The 26,030-nt window shown below is 41.7% G+C and overlaps 1 protein-coding gene and 1 long non-coding RNA gene across 11 annotated transcripts in view; both read right to left on the bottom strand.

The window, feature by feature from the left end:
- CAMK2D (calcium/calmodulin dependent protein kinase II delta) overlaps window positions 1–6,219 on the bottom strand; it is a 165,005-nt gene extending 158,786 nt beyond the window's left edge. For 2 of the 5 annotated variants that reach the window (XM_021393521.1, XM_021393523.1), the window contains exons 1-3: window positions 6,138–6,219; window positions 5,525–5,797; window positions 4,733–4,827 (exon numbers count right to left, since the gene is read on the bottom strand). In XM_021393521.1, the coding sequence (XP_021249196.1) occupies window positions 4,733–4,827; window positions 5,525–5,592 (163 nt within the window). In that variant the 5' untranslated portion in view covers window positions 5,593–5,797; window positions 6,138–6,219. The remainder of the gene's footprint in view (window positions 1–4,732; window positions 4,828–5,524; window positions 5,798–6,137) is intronic. The other 3 variants (XM_021393522.1, XM_021393519.1, XM_021393520.1) reach the window with 3 other exon arrangements.
- Window positions 8,106–26,030, bottom strand: part of LOC110399158 — a 37,784-nt gene continuing 19,859 nt past the window's right edge. For 2 of the 6 annotated variants that reach the window (XR_002438934.1, XR_002438937.1), the window contains 4 exons: window positions 25,585–25,679; window positions 22,096–22,205; window positions 17,167–17,315; window positions 8,106–15,561 (listed from right to left, as the gene is read on the bottom strand). This is a non-coding gene — a long non-coding RNA (uncharacterized LOC110399158). The remainder of the gene's footprint in view (window positions 15,562–17,166; window positions 17,316–22,095; window positions 22,206–25,584; window positions 25,680–26,030) is intronic. The other 4 variants (XR_002438933.1, XR_002438932.1, XR_002438936.1 and 1 more) reach the window with 3 other exon arrangements.

The raw sequence follows: 26,030 nt of genomic DNA, 5'->3' as shown, positions 1-26,030 counted from the left end.
AATTACCATATCAATAACCATAACAAATAATTGCAGATAAATACGTAAACATACCCCTGTTGAAACAAAACATCTATGTTAGACTGAAAAAAAAAAAAACCATCCTGACTAATCTGAAAGGCAGAAAGAGCACAAGCATAAGGAAAGAGCAACTACATTAGCACATAAGACTTCTTACATACTATGGAAAAACTTTTTAAAACATATTTCTAGCCCGTTGAGAAAAGCAATCACACTGCTCCTTGACATGTAATGAACCTGACAGGCTAGAATTCTTGTTCTCACAAAGCTGGAATGTGCTTCACTGGCAACTAAATGCCGTTATAGAGAGCACTCAGTGTGTGAGAATAACTTCAGGTGTACTTAAGAACTGAAATCAGCAAGACAATAAATACACGTTATCATAAATGTGCACAGGTAAACGCATGCTCCCAGATTAAGATCTTCAGTTAGATTAGGAATCTTTGCTAGACTATCAGCAATTTCTTCTGCTGTACAGTACAGGAAGCCTTATTACATCTTGCCTTCCTGTAAAACATCTGGCTGCAACTGACAGGGTACCTGACTGACTCAGTGTAATGTTGGTCTATGGGCACAACAAAATGTCTATTTCCGTATCATGAAAAACTACACTGAAAAATACTCCCCTATACCCTTCACATGCCGTTCATCTTCTCACTGTATTTTAAATCACTTTAGGGCCAGCTTTAGACACAGAAATACTCTTCCTACAGTAAAATTACTCAGCACATCCACTAAAACACCGTTCCAAAAGGATGGGGTTTTTCCAGCCTCTTCACCAAAAACATCTTGTTGCAAGTTTAGCAGACCTAGTCAGCTCCAGCTATCCTCTCCTCTTTGACAAATGGGGAGATGCAGAAACAACCTTAGAAGTTTCCTACCAAGAAGGAAGATAAATCATCAGAGAAGCCTCCAAGGCTGATAGCTCAAAAGCTCACTGAAGCTAACGGAAGGACTGGGCCACAAAAGATCAGGGGAGCGGCAGGCAAACAAGCGATAACCTCCAGCTGATTCCTATATTCCTTTTAGTAATAGGAATGCCCTAAACAAAGAGGTTCTCACTTCCGCTGCAGCACCCAAAGGGCTGGGAGAGGAGTGTCCAGGCAGCATTTACAAAAGCACCCTCTTCTCACCAATGTCGTTAGATTGACATCAAAGAAACAGTGCTTTTAGCTGCTACAGAGCAAACATCAAAATAAGCATTGGCAAAAATTACACCCAACCAAAAAAACATTAGAAAATGATCTTTTCACGTATAATTAGAGAAACTAACACTTCTCCGATTCCTTCCACCCCCCTCCCAGTCAAAAAATGAGGCCCAAACCTGTCAACAAAATGGCTCTGTTCCTGAAATTTGTTTGGATCAAATCCAAAAGACTCTCAAAAAAGAAGATAAAAGATGTACAGATAATGACAAAATAAAGACTGATTTGTGAATTATTTTGCATTTGGTACATGCAAGGGAAAAGTCACCTCATGAAAAGTTCACTTTTATCTACATTTCTTTCTACGTAAGAAAAACAGCACAAAGAAGCCTAAAACAACACACTTCAGAAATTGAGCAGTAAGAAAATTCCAATGACTTGATCAGCCAAAATAATACAGAACCCAGAATCCGCAAACATACATCCTTCGCATTATTCTAAGTGTTCTGTGCACTTGTTCACTACTGCTTATAGTTTTAGAGGGATGAGCAATAGAACTTTCTCCTTCCTCTTTTAAGTCAGCAGCATAGTTAAATCACCTGAGCTTGTCTAGAACAGACTTGGTACAAAACGAGCTATTGATTTTCTAACATCAACATAATACTTAAGTTGACTTAGTAAATGTAAAGAAAAAACAAGTTAAAATTCCTAAGAACAGGTGACATCGTAATAAAATTCTTTTTACTATACTGAGAGATTTAAATTGCAAATAATTGTTGCTATTTATAAAATCAGAGAAATGTGGAATCTAAAGTGCCACATAAAGCCAAATATTTAAAAACATAATTTAAAACGTTTTTACTATATTGTAGACTCCAATTTATGCATAAGATCAGAGCAGATGTGAATAACTGATCAACAGTTCAAGAGCACAAAAGTTGCTTCTGCAAAAAAACCAACAGAACTAAACTTCCTTTCCCCTCCAAATTAAAGCCAAAGCCTGTGTCCCTGCACACGGTTACTCCAAAATTTCTTCACAACTAAACAGGGAATCAGAAGAGAACACACCTTCACTGGCGTAAGCATATGATGACATCAGGTTGTGTTTAGAAGGGCTGCTAAGGGAAGGATCCAAACAATCTCCAAGATCATTTGTGCCTGGGGTGACAATTATTGTTATATCAAGGCTGACAAAGTTAACATGATTTGAGTTGAAAAATTATTTAAGTAAGTTCTCCTTAGTTTTGACTTCTTCCCATCAACCATTGAAATGGCAATTCTTCAATTCCACAAGCAAGAAGGCTCAAATTTGACGTAGTGCTTCAGAGCTCAGAACCTCTAACTGCTCACAGATGAAGCTCACCCAACAAATAGTTTTTTAGATTTACATTATGATCTGCATTTCAGGTGACAAGTTGGAAACACCAAAGTGAACTGCTACCTCATCATAAAGCAACTCAGACAGGAGGAGAATGAAACTTAGAATTGAGATATTTTTTTGAAATGCTGTCTGAGTTGAAAGCTGCATACTTCTTATCAGCCACGTCAAAGCATCACAGTCAGAGGCACCACAAGTAATATCCTTTTGCAACTGCAGAATTGCCTAAGAGGAATCTGAAGATTTCTGTAAGCAGCTTGCTCTTCAAAAGCTGCTGAGTAGACGCTGTTATTTATTTTGTCTTCCAAAAGACAAAAGCTAAATAACAGCAATATATATAACCTAAAAAATAAATGAATAAATAGCTAACGTATTTCCGGAATCTCTGAAAACCAAGATGGAAATGGATTCACTGCATTCATGGACACGGCATCACGTTCGTTCAGATATGGAAGAATATTTCACAGTCCAGTTATTAATCTTGAAAAATCTAACCCCTTGCTTTATGGGCTTACATGTTAAACCAACAGAAATTTCTTCTTTGTGTGAGTTTTGGCACATTCCATCTTACCAGCTAAATTCTCCCCAACACACTTGAGCTCATGAATGGGCTACACCAAGGACCAGCTTGGTCCTGCCTGAGCTGATGAGGAAGTACAAAAATGAAAACTTGAAAAATAGCACATCCTAAATGATGACTTCTAAGAAAGACTTAATATTTACATTAATTTTGTCTAGCTTTCAAGATTTTATCCCATTATATGTAAAAACTACAGCAAACAAGTAATCTGACCATTATCTTGCTACAGCGTCTCAAACTGAAAGGTACTAGATCTATAAAACTATACAGAATGTGGAGGTTTGTTTTAAGCATCAAAATTCAACAGGTCATCTCACTGCACTGACAAAAGAAAAAAGGAAAAATTTGATTTAAGCAAAATTGTGACAATATTTTACCTCAAGAATTAGTTCTTTCCTAACCCCTCTTCTTTTAAATCTGTCACTCAACAAAGAAACACTCGGAAGTTCAGAAAAAAAAAAACCCTCACACAGATAGGAGAAAGACTAAAATTCAGCAAAAGGTAAAAGTTAGCATTCATAGTCCAATCATCAGCTGAAAATAACAGCATTAACACCATGTTGAAAGATCCCCAGCAAAGAACAGCAAGTTACCAGAATATGCCCTAGTGCTGCAGAAGTATTTTAGGTGTAAATTTAATGAATTAATCCAAACTGCTGTTCACCTGCAAGGATTTGTGCTGAAAGCAAACCAGATCTTAAAGACAGGTTTAGAGCTGACACTGCTTGCTTATTCATTTCCACGTTCTTTACTATATCACAAACTCGTATCAGAACATAGGTAATGTTAACAGAGAATAATCCCTAATCCCTGACATCCTTCTACAATCACTTTGACGTGGGTTTAACAAGGAATGGACATATCTCCGTTGAGGCTTGCTTCCAGCAGCAGAAACCTACAGCACACACGTGATTTCCCAAATGTATCACAAAGACTTACCACCCACAGCCAGAACATAAGGGAAACAAACACATTACAGAAAAATCTAAGCATGTGGTGCGGCAGGCATTACTGCTGGGCTGCAGCAGTGACACAGTGTATCACTCAGAATGACTCGGGTTCACAAAGGGATGCTTTAAAATAAAGGGTGATTTCCTTTCCCCAGGATCTCATTGCAAAGTTCTTTGCAGTACGGGACAGCACATTACACACTTCTTCATGGATTTAAATAGGCCTTCATTTTGATGTTTAAGTTTAAATGCAATTGAAACTTTGAATTCAGAAAAGCTTTGACACACATTTATGATAAAAGCCACAATGTCAACTTATTTCCCAACCTTCCCCTAAAACATCAGTTTGCAAAACCCTTTCTAGGCCGATATTTAAACTTTTTTCAATATAAAAATAGGAAGAGGATGCACTATTTTAAATCACTTTCTAAAGCTTCCCTTTAAGCACAGTATAGCAACAGTCACAGACCGCCATACAGTTAACCCCTGAAACACTGAGCATAAAAAATAACCACAGCCTGAAAGGAAATGAAGAAAAGCCTACTGAGAACACTAATAACCTTAATTCTTATTATTTTTTGTTCCGTTTTAACCCTTGCCACAAGAATGCAAGATACGAGGAGGAGGCATCATAAATACTCGGTTGGAATATACCCACCCCTGGCTGAGAGCTTTTTGGTGTTGATGATTTTGGCAGCATACTCCTGTCCTGTGGTGATTTTCATACATCGCCTCACGACCGAGAACGCCCCTCTGCAAGCCAAGAGGGGGACAGAGCGTCAGTGTCACCCGAACAGCTCCCTGCCGTTACCACCGCGCTGCCACCCGTCTCTGGGAGCGGCGCGATGCCCAAAGAACTGGGGGGGGAGGGAAGGGGGGGCCGGAGAATAATAAAAAAAAATTAGAAGAAAAAAGGAGGCTCTTCAGAGACGGTCAACGTTAATTTTATTCATCGCAACAGCAAAATACTGCTCAGAGCCGCTGGTTCGAGCCGTGCGACCGAACCCCCCTCGCCTGGCGTACACCACAGCCGCGCGGCGGAGGGAAGGCGGCACGTTACGGCCCCGGGCGGCACACGCCGGGGGCGGCGCGGCAGCGGGTCCCGCTGCCCGTGACCGTGCCAACATGGCGATCGGGGCTACGCGCCCCGCCGCAGGGGGGCGCCCGACGCGCCGGCCGTTACCGGCGGTCCCGAGCTCCGGCGGCCGTTAACGACGCAGCCCCTCACCGCCCAGAGCCCGCCGGCACCCCCAGCGATTGCCGTCCGCTCGGGGCTGTACGCCACCGCGGAGTCGGACGGGCGCACAGACCGACTCTCACCCTTCAAGCAACGCCCGGGGACGAGGAAGGGCTGGAGGCATCGCCCCGCGCACCCCTGCCCGCGGGGACCGAGCACCCCCCCGACTCCCGGTCCTTCCCCCGCCCCGCGCCCGGCGGGCTGCGTACTTACTTCCCGAGCTCCTCGAAGAGCTGGTACTCGTCGGTGAACCTGGTGCAGGTGGCGGTTGAGGCCATCATGGGGACGGGCGGCCGCCGGTGCCTCCGGCGGCCAGGGGAGGCGAGGCGGCGGAGCGGCTTCGCGGTGGGCGAGGCGAGTCGAGGCTCCGCTCCGCTCCGCGCCGGCTTCTCCTCCCCGCCACCGCCTCTCGTGACGGGGCTGCCTCCTCCCCGCCAGGCGGCTCGTCCCCGCGGCGCGGCTCTCCCCTCCCCTCGTCCCCACCCTCTGGGAAAAATAAATAAATAAATAAAGATGTTGCACCGGAGAGGCGGCTCCGAAAGGGAAAGCAAAACCGGGGCGGGGGGCGCGGCAGAGCCGCTGGTGCCGGGGCGCCTCAGCCCTCCGGTCTCAACTCCCCGCGGGCAGCGGGGCCGCCGCGCCTCGCTCTGCCATCTCTCCCGGTGCCGTGCCTCCCCCTAGCGATCCGAGCCCGCTGGCCGCGGCCGCCCCGTCGCGGCTCTCTGCCGCCGCCTCGCCGCCCGTCGAGGGACGCTGCGGCGCGGGGGCTCCCGCACCGCGCTCGGGGACCCGCTCCCCGTGGGGCCGACCCCTCCCGCTCACGCACCGGGGACGGGGACGGCGGCGGGAGGCGCGCGGCGCCGCCGGCCCCGAGGAAACGGATGCACCTGCGCCCCGTTCCTCGGCGACCGCTGACGTCACCAACCGCCCCGCGGGGGCGGGGGGGCGGCCGTGCTCGTGGGCGCGCGCGGCGGCAGCCGGCGGGAAGCGCGACCGCGCGACCCCTCCGCCTTCCCCCCTCCCTCCCGCCCCTCACGGTCGCGTGGCGTCAGCACGGCCACGGCCGCGGCCGCGTGCGGGAGGGGAGGCGGGCGCGGGGCTCCGCAGCCCGGGTGGGCGTCTGGGGAGGGCTGCGAGCCCGGGGCTGCGTGCTGCCGGTGGAGGGGAATGCAGACGTGCGGTCGCGAGCGGCCGCCGCGGGGCTTTGACCTTGGGCTCGTTCCTGCGGCGGGGAAGGGCAGCCCCGCGCGGAGCAGCTGGCGGCCGCCAGGAGCACCGAAAGAGGGCTGGGCGGCCCGCGCTGTGCGCTGGGAGCCGGCAGGGTCTGCGAGAAGTCCGCAACGTGCTGCGCTTGGAAGGGGTGGGAATGCCGTTCCTGTAATGTCACTGAGAGCCGTGCTCAGAATGCTGTTGGGTTAAAGCATCTACGTATGGGAAATTCTGTGCCCGAAGTATAAATGTGTCTGGTTTTATATTCATTTCTGCGAGATTTCCTGTCTAAAATATTTAAAGCCTAAGCAGCAGCAGCAGGTGAAGAACTGCTAATGGTGGTGACTGCAGCGTTCTTCACAGCCCAAACTCTCTTTCCCAAGTTGGAAATCGTTACGACTTGACTAAAACCCATCCCAAATGCGGCCACTTCCACACCCGCCGCCAAGGCACGTGCTGATACCCACAGCTGTGCTCCCGGCCCAGGCCCTGGCATGGCTGCTTGCTCTGTGCTGGGTACCTCGTGCGGCTTGCTGTGTATTCGTCGTCTCTGATACACACGGTGGTGGTGCGTTAAGGAATGAGTTACATTAATGTCTGCTCAGTGCTTTAAACATGTAGCGCACCGGAGATGTCAGCTTGCATTACAGCCAGAGCCGCACTGTAGCGGGTAGCCTGCAGCACAGGGTAGGCGGGCAGCTCGAAGCACCCCATGTTGGTGTGCCAGGAGGGACACGCACCATGCAGGTTTCCATTAGGATCCACAGCTGAGACCTCATAGCAAGAGTTAAAAATCTGGCAGCTCTTCCCTTAGCTAATGCGGGATGCGCGTGTGCACGCAATGTGAGCGTGTGAGCCTGTGCGCAACAGCAGTTTTCCTCCCAGGAAGGCAGCTGTATTGTGTAGAAATGGGCTGCATTCATGGCCTAAAGGAGTGGTGGAGGAAGGCTATGAAACTGGGGAGCCAGTACCAAACATTTACTCCCCAGTTCCTCTTCAGGGAAGCGTGTGCAGCGATGCCGGTATAAGACAGGGGGATGTCTCAGTTTAGAACAGCAAATTTACAGTGGAGCGTGAATGAACTACTCTCAGATCAGTGAAGGGAATATGCACAAAATAGCACAAGGAACAGAGGCATATTTCTTAGACTCTTGAACAAAATTGCAACATGTGAGTCGTGCATAATTCTGTATTAATCTGCATAAATAACACAATCAGCAGGACTGAAGCCCCAGGGTTGTCTGATGATGTGCGTATTTACGGGGGCATGTCTGGCAGGCTGCTGATCTATGTATTCGTAGACACTCAAAGCGAATCCCCCCGTCCTGTCTCATTTTTTTGCAATGGTGTATCCTGACAACAGGCACTTGGCCAAAGTATCTGTTGTGACTGTGCCATCAAAAAATGGTCAGAAGAAATTATTGTAGTCCATTCACTTTCTTTTCTTGTTGGAGTCCTGTTTTGTAATGATATTAAAAGAGCATGTGATCCAAACAGACAAAAAAAATAATTCTCCTCCACTTCCCAATATGAAAAAAAGCAAAAATTGAGAGGGAGCCAAGGAGTCCTAACAGCAATATCCAGTATGAATTTTATTACAGGAGTTCAGGAAAGAAAATAATTGTTTACAAGATCAGTATCATAAGGACTTGGAGAATTTCCAGGGGGACAGATACTAGGGAAATGATTAATAGCTTGGAAACACTTGAGCTGGGAAGTTTTCTTCTTGTTACAACAATGATCCCTTAAATGCAGTTCACTCTTGAGCTGAAACAGAACCATAATTTGTAGCTGCCACTTAAGTCCTTCATAAATTCTCCAAACTTTCTGAGCGGACCAGAGCCTCTGCCATGGCGGCCAAGGACTTGGCCCTGTCAGTGAATTCTAAAAGCTGGCTCCAGGTTCAGGTTTCCCTAAGGCCGCAAAAGTAGTTCATCTATGGTTGCTCTAATGGATGCAGAAAGTCAGACTTCCATAATGAACCAAAAAAGGCTTAAAGAAAATCTCAGAACGTGTTTCTCTTCTCCAGAAAAAAAAATATATATATTAAAAGAGAACTGTAAATAGCTGAAATCTGTAAGAAACGGAATAGCTGTTCCTATAACGTCTCTTCAGCTTAACAAAAAGTTACAGCTCAGTGGAACAAGCACTTAATTTCAGAATCTGAAACAGCATTTATTGTGGAAAAGGAAATTGTATTTTTGTTAAAAGTATGCTATTCATCAAGGGCTTTCCTGTATATGGCTTTTTTATTCAGGCAAAGTGAGGTTTTCATTTTATTTCTGATCTCACCAATACAGATTTTCTCTCTGCTTGTGTTTTGAAGGAGTTAGAGAGCTTTTGAAAGGTCATTCGTGTACGCTCATTATGAGCTCTGATAGGAATACTGTGTATTTAGCTCTTGGACAAATTGAGTGGCCACTTACAGCAGAGGTCTAGATGGAAAATGGCCTTGATACCTGAGTAACCACGGGTTTGGAGAAATACAGCTTAGGACCAGATGGTCTTAAATGGCAGCCTGTGGTCCTTCTCAAGTATTTCTGTGGCAAAGCTTTACTGCCCCAGGGTGAGTGACTGTGAACATTGATGCAGTTACAGGTGCATATGGCAATAAAGCTCAAGAACTGTAATTTGATCAATAACGTATACATATCTTGTTGATATAAAATGTGACCCAGATTGGCAGAACTCACTGGTTAGCAAGCAACGGTCTCCTTAGCAGCACACTGAAAGTACCTCTGCCTTATGCTGCTCTAGAGAGGCTTGCATGGATAACACCTAACACTCAGCCCTGGTTGGGCCAGGAGAGTGGTGGAGGGCTTGATGTAACAAGTAAGGAGGAGGTGAAAGAAGCTGAGATCTGTGCAATAAGACAACAAAGCTCAACATTTCTGTTAACATGATCAGCAGGGAAAGGGCGGCGGGTAGGAGTACAATGGGAAAGTCAGAGGAGAGATTCTGAACTAGAAACAAAATAGAAAGGAAAAGTGCCGCGTGGGAGATAGGAAGGGAAAGATGCTAGACAGCAGATAGAAAGGGGAAATCAGTGCAGTGGAGCTGTGGCTGATGGAGTTACATCGCCTGTGTAGTGAGAAATGAGAAGGAACAGTAAATGAGTTTTGTGATAGGAATGGAGAATCACAGACACATAACAAAGGAAGAGGACAGGGAACAGAGAGAGAAAAGCTTATTTTAAGAAAAAAGGAGTAAGTAAAGGCAAATTGAAAGAAGGTAAAACAGTTATTGGTGTCAGGAACAAAAAAAAATCAATGTGAAAGTGGATAGAAATATGAATATATGAAGCCAGTGGGAAAAATGGAGGTTAATCACAATATCACACAAATATATGGGAACAAGGAGAGGTGTAAGAACAGACAAAAGGATCAAGTAAGAAATCACAGAGGATAAGATATTTGGGTTCGCAGTTCACTGCAATGGTTTGGCACTCCATTAGCTAGCTTGTTAAAGTACTGTGACTGCTGAGTCTGAAAGGGGTGCACTTCTGCCTTTTCACCTTTGGGTATGAAATGATCCATGCTTTCCCCACGACTAACTGTAGAGAATGCTGGGAAAATGTGCTCTGAGGTGGCAAAGAGGGAGAGTTCCCCATGGAAAGAAAGAGTCGTTTCTTCCCAAAAAGCTCCACTTGGGGGCTTCAGCTCAAAGTCAAGGCTAAGCTTTCTGTAATGGTTCTTTAATAGGAGCTTGCACAGGAAACTGTTTTGTAATCGATAGACCTCAATGCTTTTACATATTGCTGCAGAAATACTAATTTGGAACAGGAGGCACACAGCAACAGGGACACTCAGCTGCTCTTCCTGCCATGAGTGGCCTCAAGTCCAGCAGACCGAAGTGAGCTGGAGGCAACAGATGTCAGGTCAGCACTAAGTTATCTGTTGTGCCATTTGTTGGACCTTTTTTGTTTCCACATTGGAGCTGTTCCTTTTCTAAATAAAGATTTTGGTGCACAGTAACAAAGGTAGCGTCACCTAGTCAGTATGGAAGACGCACTCAATGTAGCCCACGTGCTTTCATTTCCAAGCGCTGATCGTGGTCCAAGGTGTGTCTTTGTGCCTTCTGCTGGAGCAGCTGCCTCCCAAGCACCTTCTGGTCAAGAGCCCCAGCTGCCATCTCCAGAAACTGGGGCCAGCTGCAGCCACTGCAGGTCTCCACCAAGTTGGAAAGAGCCGAGGTGGAGCTGCTGAGAGGTCTGACTTAGGGCATGTTTTCTTCGCGTGGGGAAGTTCTCTTGCTCAATCCCTTGCTGCACTTGTTCTGCCATGTGTGCATAAGCACTCAGAGAAGTAGATCCTTGAAGGTTCCCCAAAGAAAATTAATTATTTACCTATTATTTACACATTTGACAAGCACCTTACTACTCAACTATGGCAGTGTGTGTGCTCTCTCTTATTCTCCTGCTGGAGTGCTCCTACGTAGGATTAATTTACTCTTCAGTGAAGCAGAAAGATGTTGGCAGAATAACTGATTTGATAGCTCAGTGATTCTGTCATGCTCTTGTTGTGCAGAGGACCAAGACTTCTCTCTGGCCTAAAAAAGCATTGCTCCTGACAGCGTAGCAGACACTGCAGGCCATTTACCTCCTACCCCTAGAAGCTCCACAGGGAGAACTAGGTGAAAAATTATTTTTATTTTTTTTTATTTTTGTTTTTTGGTGGCAAGGACAAAAATACAGGCTTAGCAAAAATGAAATGTTTTAATTTGTCTGCACTGGAACGGAAAAAAAAAGCTCTAATGAGATACAAGTTTCATCTCAGAACTTTAAATAATATGTTTTTATCTTCTTTTGAGGGTATTTTTAACTGAGAATGTTCCTCTAAAATAATGCTTATGAAGAGGGTTGTTTCTCTTTAAGTCACTTCAATTTTGATCTGAGTGTTTATCTATGAATTGCTAGCAAAAAATAAAATAAAATAAAAATTACACAGCTTTCCATACATGCAAGAATTATTCCAATTCCAAGAATTATACATTTTGCCACTGACTGGGATGACATTGATTTGAATGATAGATATTAAATAAAAAAAAAGAAGAAGAAGAAACTGCTGCAGGCTGTGGACGAATTACTCAATTGAGTAAGGACTGGAAGTCAGGAAGGAAGAGCAAAACACAGAAGAGCAAAACACAGACAGGAATGCAGAAGGTTGCTGTATAATGAACTTAATGATTGAGACCTTATCAGTGGGATGCCAAACCGGGAATTCAGATCCTGTGACAAAGTCAACAAATACCACTGCTCAAAGTAGTACTGTGGTAAATCTTCACATCCAACTCAAAAAGACCAGTGATTTATAGAAAGGGTTCAGACTGTTTCAATGTTTCAGCAAAGCCATTACAAGCTGTACCACTTAGGAACATTACTGCACAGCTGCAATGTGTTTTTGAAAAAGGGGAAGGGACACTTCTCAAAACAGTCATTTAGCAGCTAGTTTATTATTGGTTTTACCATCAGCTACCTTTCTCGGCAGGCAAATCACCATTTCTCTCTGCATTGAATAAGGACGTTTTCCCAATACCTACTAAAGGTAAAAGGGGTTTCCTTTCCCTGTTTTCAGTGGACCTCCTGGTGAGCACAGTGAAGATAAAGCTTTGACGTGTTAGGCTGTCAATATTTTTAAGCAGCCATGTTGAGAAGATTACTGCTGAACCTCAAAAGTGTTTTGTAGCAGGAAGACAGAAATGATTTCTCCAGACTGCACTTCTCTTCTGGGCACCACAGCCACAAAAGCACTTAGAGTGAGTTATACAAGACCTCACTAGACTGTAAACTGCGTACACTTATTTGCTACATACAAGGTCCAGGAGCTGATATCCCAAACGCTGTCAACAACTATAGATCAGGGTGTGCACACACATATGTACACTATTATGTTGTGGTGAGAGGGTACAGTGAGGAACAGATAAGCACAAAAAAAAAAAGAAAAGAAAATTAAGAAAAAAATTCATATATCAAACAAACAAACAAACAAAAAACATTGATGTTAATGTCCATAATTAAATCTGAATGATTCCAAGATGCTACTGAAGTGGTCTGGATTTTCATCCCAATCAGCTGACTAACATATTTTACGCTTAATAACTTTCAGACTTTCTTTGCTCAAAGTTTCCAATATTAACAAAAAAAAAAACTAGTCCAAAACATACATAAATATAGAAATAAATGTTACAAATTTATCTGAAATGGCCATTGCCCCAGGCCTTATTAAATTATTAAATTTCTCCCCAGTTCTCTTTGAGAAAGAGTGCGAAAGATGTCTCCAAGTAGAAGTCAGTCATGAGTAAGATGTTGGGGAGATGCATTTGGTTGACAGAGCACCTCCACGAAAAGTTAAAGGAAAAGAAACAACAAAATGAATCCAATCAGACCCCAGAAACTCCAGTTAATTTTGGAAAATGTCTGATAAAGTCTTGTTTGAATAAGGCTATAGATTGTCCATATAAGGCTACAGCTGACAGTGCTCAGGTCACTCATTCAAGCAATGAAATCACTTCAGGGAAGATAGTTATGACAAATACAAGTATATCAATCATTTCAGTGACACACCCACTGCTTCAGGTTCATCGCAACTTAACCTAGCAGAGCTGCAGAAGGTCAAAGTGTGAGCAGAGAGGCCAGCAGTTTTGGAGGTGTTGTGCTGGAGGTGGCATGTGTGGTGGAAGCTGTGAGAGTGGAGAAAAGCCGTGATGATGAGTGGGTGCTGGCTCCACTGTGCTTCTGTAGCTTCTGTTACTGCTCTTCAAGGGTTCGGTTTGTTGGATTTATTTCTGTGGTTGCTTTCCAAATGTTTCTGGAAATTTCAGCACCAGCCTTGAGGGTCATTGACTGCACGTCGGCGGGACTCAAGAAGGAAAAATATAACTGCCTCCAGAATTTCCAGGGGGGGTGTTACTTTTGGTTAGGTTGTGATAGAATCTGAGGAATATACGCATTTTTTTCTGGTGTGGTGAGAGGTCTGATTGTTGTGTTATCTTGTGATATAAATTCAAGATAAATATATGCATCTGGAAGAGTGGAATATGACAACCTCAGTATCACCACAATTATGAATTAACTGCAGTCTGTTGACATATTCCATAAAAGCTCACAGGTATACAATTCCAGTACAAAACACAGGGATCTGCATTCTCTACTCTGTTGTGCTCCCCATGCTTTAAACAGACTGTGTTAAACAGGCACTGGAAATTGCAGGCAACTTCGAAATGCTGCAGACTTGCTGTGATATGTGTTGGTCTTATGAATCCAGTATTGCATCTCAGTAAGATCTAGAACAGGAAAAGAGTGAAAAGGAACAGCAAAGAGATGATGTGCTTCAGTCATTAAGTTACCCAAGTAAATGCCTGTTGGTATCACTGCCATTAATGACAGCAGAGGGTAACTCCTTGGCTGGTCTAACCAGGGACAGAGGAGATTCAAAGACACACAGTAAAGTTCAAGGCACTTCTTTTCGTTCAGTGGAAATCGTATATAGTCATTTATGTAGGGCTGAATCTTAATGTTTTTTGGTGATTGTTTTATAAATACATGCAAGCACTTCCAAAACAAACCAAGGAGGTGACTGGAGTAATTTCATCTGCAGTACATTTAGTTTCAAAGCACTCTGCTGATGGAAAAAGTTAAAGAAGGAAATCAATTACAATGCACCCTGGTCCCCCCACACAGACACTCCCAACATCAGAGACTGACTGGCTTTCCGAGAGGAGATGAGGTCAGATCCAAGTAGCAATGAAGTTATTCAGAGCCGAGAAAAGAAACACATTTGAGTTTTAGGGTGGAAATAGGTCAATGCTGAGAAGCAGGGCAACATTCTCAGAGAGGTGAGAAATGGAAAATATTTTCATGGCACTAGTTTGGGCAGGCAGAACAGAAGAGGGGAGAAAAGTTGTGGTCAGAAAAGGGGAGGATCTTGAATCAGTGCATAGGCTAGTGTTGAGACAGTGTTGACTGGGAAGGGAGACTTTTGAGAAAAACACAGTTATAAGGTTTTAAAAGCAAGCGGAGGAGGAATGGAGTAACTGGTATAGTGACCTAATCAGCAGGGAGTGCTAACAGTAAGAGAAAAGTGAATAAGAGCAATGGTATGTGCAACTTCCAAGCAGCTGGCCTTCAGACTAATCTAACTTTGTCAGAATGCTATTTCTTACCTCTGTGCACACTGCATGCAGCACACTTCAGAATATTCAGAGCAACAAATACACACGTACTTACTGCCCAAAGAATAATGTCAAGTGAAAGGGATTCCTTGAATTAAGGATAGTTCACTGGAACAAAACTATTTGAATAAGGGAAGTTTTGACTTCCTTTTCCAATAGAGTTACTTTGCAAAATGTAAATCAGTAGCACAAGAAACTCCTTTTCTTTCCTTTTGGTTTTGTTATACTTATTTGCAGGAGTGCCAGCAGTTCCCAACATTTCCTTGCTGTGTTATCTCCAGCTCCACAGAATAGCTACTGTTGTAGTGATCTCGATACGGGCGCAGCTGGCAATGTGACCACTACGTATCAGTTGTATGTAACGTGATATTTGTTCTCCCTGCTTACATGGTACAAAAGGCTACTGTAATGATCTTTCCTGTTCTCTGTTTACAAAGCAAATTAAAGATGATCCCATCAGTCCTTTAGTTTTACTTCCTTCCTTCTCTCCTGCCATACCTTGGACCTCTTGTGCCGAGTGATGCCTATTGCTTCCACTTTGTCACTTCAGGGCAAGTGTTTTCAGCAGCCCAGCCCTGCAGCATTCCCTTGCTTGCAACACAGACAGAAGTTTCACAGCAAGACATCTGACCAAATGGGAGCATTTTCCGTTGTGGGGCAAAACCAACAATTTCAGTAATTATTTTGCTAATCATCGTTATTCAGAATAAGGGTGGATGAGCAACTGGATGGCTTACAGAGCAAGGGAAGGAGGGCAGGCCTTTCTGTTACACTTGTCCAAATACAGTCTATGCTGACAGCGACTGAAGTAACCCTTATGTAATGGTTCTTCACCGAGTGGAATAAAAGCAGGGGCGACCTCAGCATCACTCCTGTGAGACAGAAGGGAATGGCATATGTAAGCCTCCTTCACAATTAGAATTAACAGGTAGCTTTAATGGATGCCTATTTGGAAAGAGCAAATGGTAAATAACTAGCTCCTACAGCTCTTTGTGGGCACATTTGTGCAGAGCGCAACCTGAGAAGCTCAGAGTCTGCAGCGCGCTGAGTCTGGGTGGGACTGCCAGCCCGTCTTGGAGATTCCTGCAAATGCAGTTGTTGCAAACTACTTTCAAAAGCACTGTATCACAGGAAAGCTCTTTAACTCAGCCTGAGGCTTTATCAGGACTACAGCACTATCTCTCTTTCAGTGTATTAGCACCAAATAGATTGCACAAACCAGCAGGAACTTTTCACACTTGGAGCTCAAGTTTTTCTCTTGGAACTGTGAAATATGATGGATGTGCTGCCATCAGTTTATTTCAAGCAAAACTGATAGCCAGTTGAGGGCATAGAAACCTGCTGAATTAAATTCATCTTCTTAATGGTATTTAAGCTTTGGCTCAAGTAAATTTTCTTTAGCAATTATTATGAAATATAGAGTGATTCATCCCCCAACTAACGATTAGACAAATGCAGTATTTTCACTTAGGCTTTATGTGTACCTTTACTAGTCATTTTGTCTGTAAATACAGACTTTTTGCATTGATCACTAGAATTATTCAGCTGTTGTTTTTTTTTTTTAATCCACTTCTTTTTTCTTCTCAACATGTAGTGCTAGTTACTGGCATAGAAGAACACCAAAGAGAGCAACAATAGCCACAGTTTTTACTACAGGAGCTCTGTAGCTAAAGATCATTTTTTCCCTTCCCTTGGGACCAGTTTGGAGAGAAACAGCCCCATTCTCACAGCTCACGCTTGGCTGGAGCTGGGTGAATTTAAATAACGTGAACATTTGAGACCCTAACTTCCAACTGATACGAGATGTAGGTATCTGCTTCCCCATCATGATTTCTATCTGGCAAATCTTCCTGATACAGAATGACGGGCAAGTTTTTTCATTTATTAAAAAAAAAGACCTGGAAAAATCTAAAATAAAATTTAAAAAAAGGTATTTACTAGATGATATCCTACAGAGAAGTAGCTTCTCAGTTTCTCCATTGGAAAATAATCTTTCTTTCAGCTCTTAATTTTCATCTGTGGTTCCTCCTTCCTAGACTAGGTACCACAAGGAAGAAAACAACACCTAAATAGCTTAATCAGCCTGCAAGGTTTCTCCCTCCCAGCCTTAAGTCACTCTGTATTCACAGCCTTGCTAAATGTTTCTTCCTTTTTATAACAATACCAGAAGGCCTAGGAACAGGGTGTTGTGGTCTTTTTTTAACTTTGTTAGATGGGATCCCAAAATATCATCAAAATGATCTCACAAACACATAACCTACTTCTATATGCAAACAAGTAGGCTGGCTACAGAATTATCAGGGAAAATTCCCTGTCCAGAGGTCCTAGTTCTCACTTCTTTTTTCTTCTCATGAATATGGTCATCAGCATTAAATTCCAGGAATCAATTAAAATATGAACCAACAGAGGAAATGAAGTATATAAACCCCACAGAAAATGGTGATAGACATTAGTAGACAATAATTATATTCACTCACCATCAAGAGAACTTGGTTTGTCATCCACAGGAAAAACAGTCAGCAGGTTATTCAGAGAGCTGTTTATAGCTAGATGTACTCTCATTGTCATTAGGTGCAGGTGACATCAGTCTTGAAGAAAGTTGGCAGTGCACAGGGTGGAAAACCCACTACCACCAAAAAAAAAGGTGACATCAAATATAGGAATTAAATCCCCAATTTTAAACATCGTTTAAAGATAGCTGGCAAATATGTATTTTGTAAATAATTTGTAAATATTTACAAAATATGTATTTTGTAAATATGTATTTTTTGTAAAAAGTATTTTAAACAGACAAAATGAAAAGATGTAGACAGTATTTAAATTATTTTAAAAGTTTTTGAAGTATTTTGAAAGTATAAATATAAACCATTATAAATTCAAGATTATTGAGAATTGAGAAATCATAGCATTGCAGATGAATGTTGTCTGTCTGTTGAACTCTGCAGTGAAACGGGTGACAGGATCTGTTTGTAGTCTGTTTGAACCCTTTAGTACTACCACAACAGAAACATGACACAGCATTACTACTCTGAGGAGCTGCTCTGTACCTTCTCCTTCTCATACAAGTGAAATTGCAAAGGAGTATTAACAACACAGACAAACTACACTCTCTCTGAAAAAAAATGCATTTAAAAGGCAACGTATTTCTTCTGATGTGTAGGAGTGGGAAACCTTGCTGTTACATTATTATAGAAGTTTCTGGTATTATTTGCCACCCTGAGATTTTAAAATATTCTATTTAATATTCTGGAGAAGAGATTCTGGTTGTTGATAATTGACAGAATACATGTGGAAGACATCTGGACCACCCAAATTCCTGTTTGGTTTCCATAATGTCTTGTTCCTTTGTACAGCCACTGATTCCTAAGTTACCACAGCTTTTTAGGCATGGTGCCATAATTACAGCAGTGCTGGTACGTTGTCAATTAGATAGGATCTCTGTAAGACCTTTGACTACTTTCTCTGGGTGCTTTAACAATCCAGGAATTAAAGTTTTCCTTTATATATGTAAACTCCTCCTTACATATTTTGGATATATCAGTGTTTTTGTTATCACTCAGGCAGTAAAAAATGACACTGAGCTGATAGTAACATGGAGTCAGCATGGCTGAGTTAAGCATCTCTGGCTGGCTGAAAAGCAATGAAAAAGAGCACAACCCAGAAGGTCCTACCAGCTATGCAACTGCTGCAGATGACAGAGTCAATCCATGTGATAACATGTAGATACTTAGCTGTACATTGGTTGTACCTGGTCTCCTGCAACACAGGGCATGCTCCTGTACCCACTGCCTGTTTCAGGGGCTAAATTCCTTTACTTGCATGTGATATGCCACTGCATCATCTGTCTTTCCTCCCATATTGCTGCTACTGCTCTTATAATTTACTGAAGTTTAAGAGGTGACTCAGTTGGAAGCAACTTACTGTATTTCTCTGCAAATACATAAGGATGTGTATTTGTAGATGTGAAATGCTCCTTTGCTTATGAGAGCATCTCAGGCTCATTCATTAAGGAAGTTGTTCTGGAGAGACAACCTGGAGTTACCTCAGCAACAAAAGGTTATAGATAACATTGATCCAATAACAAGAGCTGGCACAGTGCATATTGAGAGGTAATTTCATGGTCAAAAATTAAACTAAGAGGCATTACGACTGTGTAGTGTTGACCACAAATTTTCATCTGTTTAAGTATCACATACACATAACTACAAACCTTTAGGAGAATGCTTTGCATTCTTCTCATGGTCTTTGTATGCTGCCATGTTTAATTATCAAAAGGAAAATATCCTCGCAACAAGCGGCCAGTAGTTGGTTTCATCAGCAAGGGAGTCCTGGTGCAGTACATTGCATCAGTGATGCTCCAGCCTTCAGAACAACCCAGAATAGGACTGCAATGGGCCACTCTAGATAAAAGCTTCTCTCCTAATGGACTGCAATTTTCTGTCCTTCCATACAGATGGGAGTAAAATGCCATCCTCATTTGTTTCTCTCTCTCTTTTTAAAAAATAAGTTACTTGAAAAATGTCAGGCTGTATAGGTACATCTGTACTATTATTAAAAATAAAAGTGCAGATCCGTGCCTAATACTAGTATGTATTTTTTTTCAGTGTGTGTCATAGAGATACTTTCTGCTAGTTCTTTCTTCTTAAACTATAATTCTGTACGTATTAGATCTTATTCAAAGGTCATTTTTCAATAGCAAAACTTTCTGAGATTTTACAAGTCACAGAAACAGGCCCACTTTGAATTCTTTGTCAGTACTTGGAGGACAAGCATTAAAGAAAGTTACTTTAAAGTATGCCTTTGAACAGCAGGTCAGTTGAGTGATTCACTTCCAGCTCATTTCTACTAGAGTTCAGGCAAGTGAATTTACTTCCTTTTCTCTTTTTAGTCTTTGATTTTTGAAAGATTGGTAATTATTTAACCTTTGCTTTGTGCTATGTACTGCTAACCATGGATTTGCTCGGGATTTTTTATGTTGTTTTTAGAAAACAGAAGGTGTCAAACCCAGACTAGGTTTTATAACAATGCCATTATATAACCATCCAATTAGTAGCTCATTCAATGCTATTAATAGCAGCTTCCCCATATAAATCATTTTGTGTAGTGTGACAAAAGCTGGCAAGAAGAGGCTTCATATTAGTTATTCATTCTCTGAAAAGAATAAGTGAACTTAATGGAGATATAGGAGGTGCAGAGTAATTAATGCACTATCTACTGGTTGTCAGGCTGCTATGTGTTAAGATGCTGTTTACCTTTCTGTTCTTCCAGATTTTCAGAACCAGTGCAATCTGTTTGTTGGAGTACCAGTAGCTCAGCAATTTTAGTCCCAACTGTTTCATGTGACAGAATGGAAGAGCAGCTCAGAGTAGGGAGGTGGAGATTACTTGTAAACAGAATACAACCTTGAGCACTGCTTAGCCACTGAGCAAACACTAGTCTTTCAGTGAGAGTTTGAAGCATGTGAGCCTCAGATACCTATTTTATGTACATCTCATGCAGAAGGATGCCAGAGACAGAGCTCAGACTGAGGTGGTCTGAATTCTTCAGAAAAGGTGGAATTCTTTGAAATGTTTTTCCTAGGAATACTGTCTAAAATTTCATACCACGTTTCATGATTACAATAATTAATTGTCATATTGTAACAACTTCTCCAGTGATTATGATGTTTTACTGTGGTTCAACTGGAAATCTGCCTCACAGCATAACATTGGTTTTCATTGTCCTCTATTTCAGCTATTTTATAATGTCATCTATTTCTGGGCGGACATTTGTCGTGCTGCATCCACTCAAGCACAGACATGTATATAGAGGAATCAAAACTCGCTTTTGAAGATCTTGGCTGAATTTGCAATCATCAGAAGCTGCTTGAACTTCTGACCATAGAATCTGATCCAGAACTTTTGTATGAAGCATATTCTGGAAGGAGAGTTAAGAAATGATTTATATATATTTTTAAAAAAAGCTGCTTTGATTTGCAACATGTGAGCTAGTTTGATCTTAAATTCCTCTATTCCTGAATCCCAACATGGAAGCGCTGAATTCACGAAGAGACTTTTTCCATGGCCTAACCTTCCACTCTTCATCAAAAAAAATAATTCTTTTTATACCAGATGCCCAATTTGACATAAAGGTGGGGCAGATTAAGCTAGTTACCTGCTGCTAAAATCCTTTCTTATTTACATTAAACTATGCTGCTATTTCTCCCTATTTTTAAAAAAAGAGTGTCATTTTTGCATAGAATGTCTTGGTACGATAAGCTTTAAAAATGGCTGGCAAAGTAGTTCGCACACAAAAGCAGGCTTCCCAGTTAAACCCAGTGAAGCAGATTCACCTTAATGTAGATTAGTCAAATGAAAGACTTACAGAAAAACAACTGTGACCCATTTTCTTCTATTGAAAATGTGTCTCTGATGCTCACCTAAAGAACCATATATTCCCTGAGTGCTCAAAGCTATTCATTTGAGAGAAGATTGCTTTATAAGTCAGGATTTGTAGGATCAAACTTGCATAAGAACAGCAGAAAAGCCCTCCTGCATCATGCCAGTGGTCCATCTAGTCTAGCATTTTGTCTCTTGGCAGAAGGAAATGTCATGCAGGTGTTGGAACACAGAGCTTGGCTACTTTCTCCAGCCCTGTGCCAGCCCCTAACCACATGCACAGCTGACTTTTACAGCAGTATCCATCATATATGGCATGTATAAATAGCAAAGAAGGCATGGGAAGAAAGCAGAGTGGTAAGTCTGTAGAATTTTCCCATTCACCGAGAGCTATACTGTTTCTTACAAAATGGCTTTTTGAAGGAAACCATTCAAAGCACTCACAATTAGATAGTCTACTGAACTCATGATACACAGGTAACTTTAGCCAGTGTTACATCTGTCAGTTTGCTAGAACACACAGATTTACGTAACCCACAGCAGCCACAATTTATGTGTATCTGGCATGCCGTCCTAGACAAGCAAGGTTCTTATTTCTAGAAGTAGCCTTGTATGCCAGCCATCGCTAATGGGCTTTTAAGTGGAAACTGCAAGCAATGGGCTGTTCCCCAGTTTCAAGTATCACTTTTTTGAGCAGGAGCAGCTCAGACGAGTATCTTGCAAATGAAAGATGCACCATGTCAGTTTTTGGCGTCCAGAATCTGGCTTTGCTATATATACAGCACTGTCAGTATTTCAGAGACAATTAAAAAATATCAAATCATTCAAGCAGCTTTTCATCTGACAAACCTGCAAGCAAAGGATTAACATGCCCCCAGAAATTCTGATAAAAGCTTTGTATTTACTTTAACAATCCTGCCAAAGAGTTTAGAAAGGCTGCTTCCCGAGCATTAAAGTACACCTCTAACCTGCATTTATAATTGAACATCTCTGGATGTATGAACAATAATAACTTATGAATAAACTCACCCACTGTCTGTAAGGAAATAAATTCATCCATGATGCAAGATTGATTCTTTACTTCAAAATATGGAAATGGGACTCTGGTTGTATTGCTGCTTTCACCTTCTCAATCTCAGCTGAAAAATAATAGGATACTTATTTCACCCTGAAACCTCTGACTTGAGGAAAAAACATTTCCTAAATGATTAAAGCAAGTTAGTTCTCTGCAGCTCTTTGCCCTTCTTGCAGTCATTTTTAAGGTATGCTCTTCTCAAAATGGAAAAAAAAAAGATTAAAAATACCAAGTGCCGGTAATGATGCTGGCTTTACCAATTACGGACATTTTTGGAAGCTCACAGAAACGTGTTTCTGATATGAAAAAGATATATACTATTAATAGTAAGGGGAAGGCTTCAGTTGAGACTTAGATGCTTTTTTTTTCATATTGTGCTGTTCTTAACAAGTAGGGTTTAACAGCAGCCCCTGTTATTTTTCCCAGTGCAGTGCATTTGCTTTGCCTTTATGACTTTTTTTAAGGTGGCTGCATACATTTTATAACTGAACTGCTTGGACAGCAATTAGTTGTCTCATGTGTAAGGGATATTCTTTTATGTAAATAATTTATAAGCAAATGCCATAGTTGAAGTTGTGGGCATTACAGATACACACGTGTCCATTGAAATCTTAGATCAAACTGAAAACAGGCTAACATAAACTAGTGAATGGAATAACACGAACTACGGAGATTCAAGCTGGCAGCACAGCCCAGTTTTTCTAATGGTTAACCCATCCAAGAGCTGAATGCTTATTTTTTGGCACTTCTCCAGAGGGACATTTTCATCATGTATGAGTTGCAAGGCTTAGGTCAGAGGTAACTGCATGAAATGTAATGGTCTGTTTTACAGAGAGAGATGGGCACAGTGACCTAATGATCTCTTCTGGCTTCAGAAGCTGTGACCAGAGAATTTAAAAGTTGCCAGGATGTAATGGCTTTGTCACAGAAAAGCTGATTTTTCAGGAGAACCTGGTTCAGTTCTGCCTGTGATTAATTGTCAGCCTCCTTGCCAAACCTTCTGGAGAGGTTATCTGCTCATAGCTCAGAAAGTACCTGGTCATCATTAAAACTGAAAGAGCTAATTTAGAAAGACAGCTGCACGGAAAGAATGGGCTTCTGTCTGAAATCCTGGATCAGAGAAAACCTATCCAGTTAGCATGCAGTTCTATGGTATACAATGTGCAGGGATAATCATGTAAGAAACAGGTAACCTGTGCAACAGATCCAAAGCCAGAAGATGATTGGCATGTAGGCAACAATTTTAGTTTAAAAAAATAATAATAATACTTGAAGAACAGCATGAAGAAAATGGTGTTCCATTTCCTATTGAGCTGGTAAAAGGATTAGTCTTCCTTGGTGATAAAAATTGAAATACTGAGGGTACTGCTGTAAAGAAAAACTTGTTTATGAGGCCACTATGTATTTTTATAAAAGACGATTTTCACCTTATGAGTTTTATATTTCTTGCAAAGATTCAGATAAGTTTTCTCGGCAAAGAGTCATCCAAGTATTCTCGACAGAATTTTTAAAATGTATTTTTTGGGGAAAAAAAGGATGATCTCTAACAAATTTGAACCTGAAAAAGCATGAATAAATTGATTATGATAATCTGTAGTGGACTAAAGCCAAAAGATTTTTTGCCATCTAAAATGCACAGATGCACCAGCTTAGTTGTAATGCTACCAAATTAACGGCTTCTGAGAGAGTAAATGGGAAACAGGCTGGTGAGAGCAAGTACCATTCAGAACAGCGCAGTTTTACTTTCTGCTATCAACAACAGTCTCCACTGGATCTTTAACACATAAAGACACTTTCTTAACTGAGTAATAGCTCAGCTGTTTATTTTTATCAGATTCATAAAACTGCACAAAATGGGTTGACTCTGTGAAATTGTACTATAGATGACAACATCTGAGGAAACTGGAAATCTCAGCAAGAAGTCTGAGCTACTTGCTACTCTTCCCAAATTTTATGTTTCCTTTGATGGTAAGTATACAGGCCTTGTCTTTATTCAAGGCATGCCACACACGGGAATTAAACACACAGGGCTAGAAGGATGCTCCCGAGCCATTTAGCCTTTTACCACAGGTTCACCTCTCTGCCTCTGCTAATCAGATTGAAATTCTACTCCATGCCAATATAACATTAATGGTTAGAAACTTTTGTTTAATATCCAGCCTATATACATTCATCTTCAGCTAGGAGCCATTTGTTCTGTTTCACTGTTGTCCTTTAATTTCCATTATGCACGTCCCTAAATGCTGTTTAATAGCATTGCTGTGTTGAGAGTGCCTTTGCCTTCTCTTTCAGTCTTTGCCTTTAGTCTCCGATCAGGAGATAGGTTTCCATTTCCCTGTCACTCTCAGATTTCTCATGGCAGCTGTTCAGATTTAATGTTCTCTTTTTCGAGTATGGATAAGCAAATTCTACGTATTATTTGTAACTACATATCTAATCCTATTTATAATAATTATTTCTTAGTATGACAATTTGATTTCCTTCTGCCATTTTGTTTAGAAAAAAATACATTTTATTATTATATTTTTCCTTTTAGGGATGAACTAATTACTTCACTGAGTAAAACTGGGAAGAGTACGCTACATATACTGATAGGTATTATGCTGATATATTTCCTAACTCATCATTTCTAACAAATAGAGTCTCAACTGTCTGTTGTAAGGCTTGTAACAAAATACCACGGTCCCAAATCTTATTTTTTTTCCTGACTTTAACAGCATATTACCATATTTCCAGGAGAGAGAGACATGAGTTATGAAGTTTGATTGTGCAATAATAGCTGCTCAGGGATTTACAGCCCTTGCTATCTCTGTGTTACAAAGCTAACTGCCAAACATGCGAGACTCTCAGGAAAAACAATTAGACATGCACAGTGAAATCACGGATTATTGCTGTTTTGGATCTTTTTCGAACTTTTGGCAGGATTGCTCTGGAGACTCATATAACCTCTAGCTGCAAGTCCCTTGATAGTTGGGGCCCTATAAATATCAAGGTCAAGAGCAATCTCTGCTTATAATTGTCCAAAGAAATAAGTTGCTGGCTCCTTTCATGGTGTCATTGACATTGAGAAAAATAATTGCTAAGGTTAAAGCATATCTTGGTGATCTGTCAAGCAGTAAAATTTCTTATTCAAAACCATGACAGCACCCACACCCCGGGCTAGTATTTGTGACTTGTCAACTACCTGATTGCTTTTCTCCATTAATTTTCAGAGGGTGGATGGTTTAGGGAAGACTAAGATAAAATCTGTGCACTGATCTAAGACAGAGAGGATAAATGCAACTTTTTATTTGGATATGGATCAGCAGAAATAATTTCCAAATACTGCTGAGTATTGATAAGCTGAAAACAATCACTAATTAAATGCAGCAGCAGAATTTTCCTATTTAAAATGAACACCATTGTTCAGAAATAACTCCCAAATTACCTTTTAATTTGCTTACCTTACAAAGTATTAAATGTGATCAATGTGCTCACGGTGGGAATCAACCAAATGATAGAGAATTAGTCCACAGTAAATTGACTGACTAATGGGGTACTGAAGGGAAAGAAAAGATGCACGGGGTCAGTTGATTGTCTTGCCTGGGCTTTAGGCTCTGCAGAAAGTATCTCAGAATCTAATCTCAAGGACTGGAGTGCATATTTATAATGCACAGCTACAGACTGCTGAGCACCCCAACCAGAAATTTCAGCATGTCTTATAATGACCTGAGATTAATTTTAGATTCCAAAGTAGAAAATAAACCAGCGGGAGTATGAATGGTCTCCTCTGAGCAGGGACATAAGGTGGGTGTAGAGGAGCATTAAATTTCTGGAGTTGACAGGCAAATTTCTATTGCTAATAGTGCCAATTGGCACGTATGACCTCATAATTACCAAATAAGTTTAC

The sequence above is a fragment of the Numida meleagris genome, chromosome 4 (genome assembly GCF_002078875.1).
Source record: "Numida meleagris isolate 19003 breed g44 Domestic line chromosome 4, NumMel1.0, whole genome shotgun sequence".
Taxonomy (NCBI): Eukaryota; Metazoa; Chordata; class Aves; order Galliformes; family Numididae; genus Numida; species Numida meleagris.
This window is presented reverse-complemented; position numbering and strand designations above follow the sequence as displayed.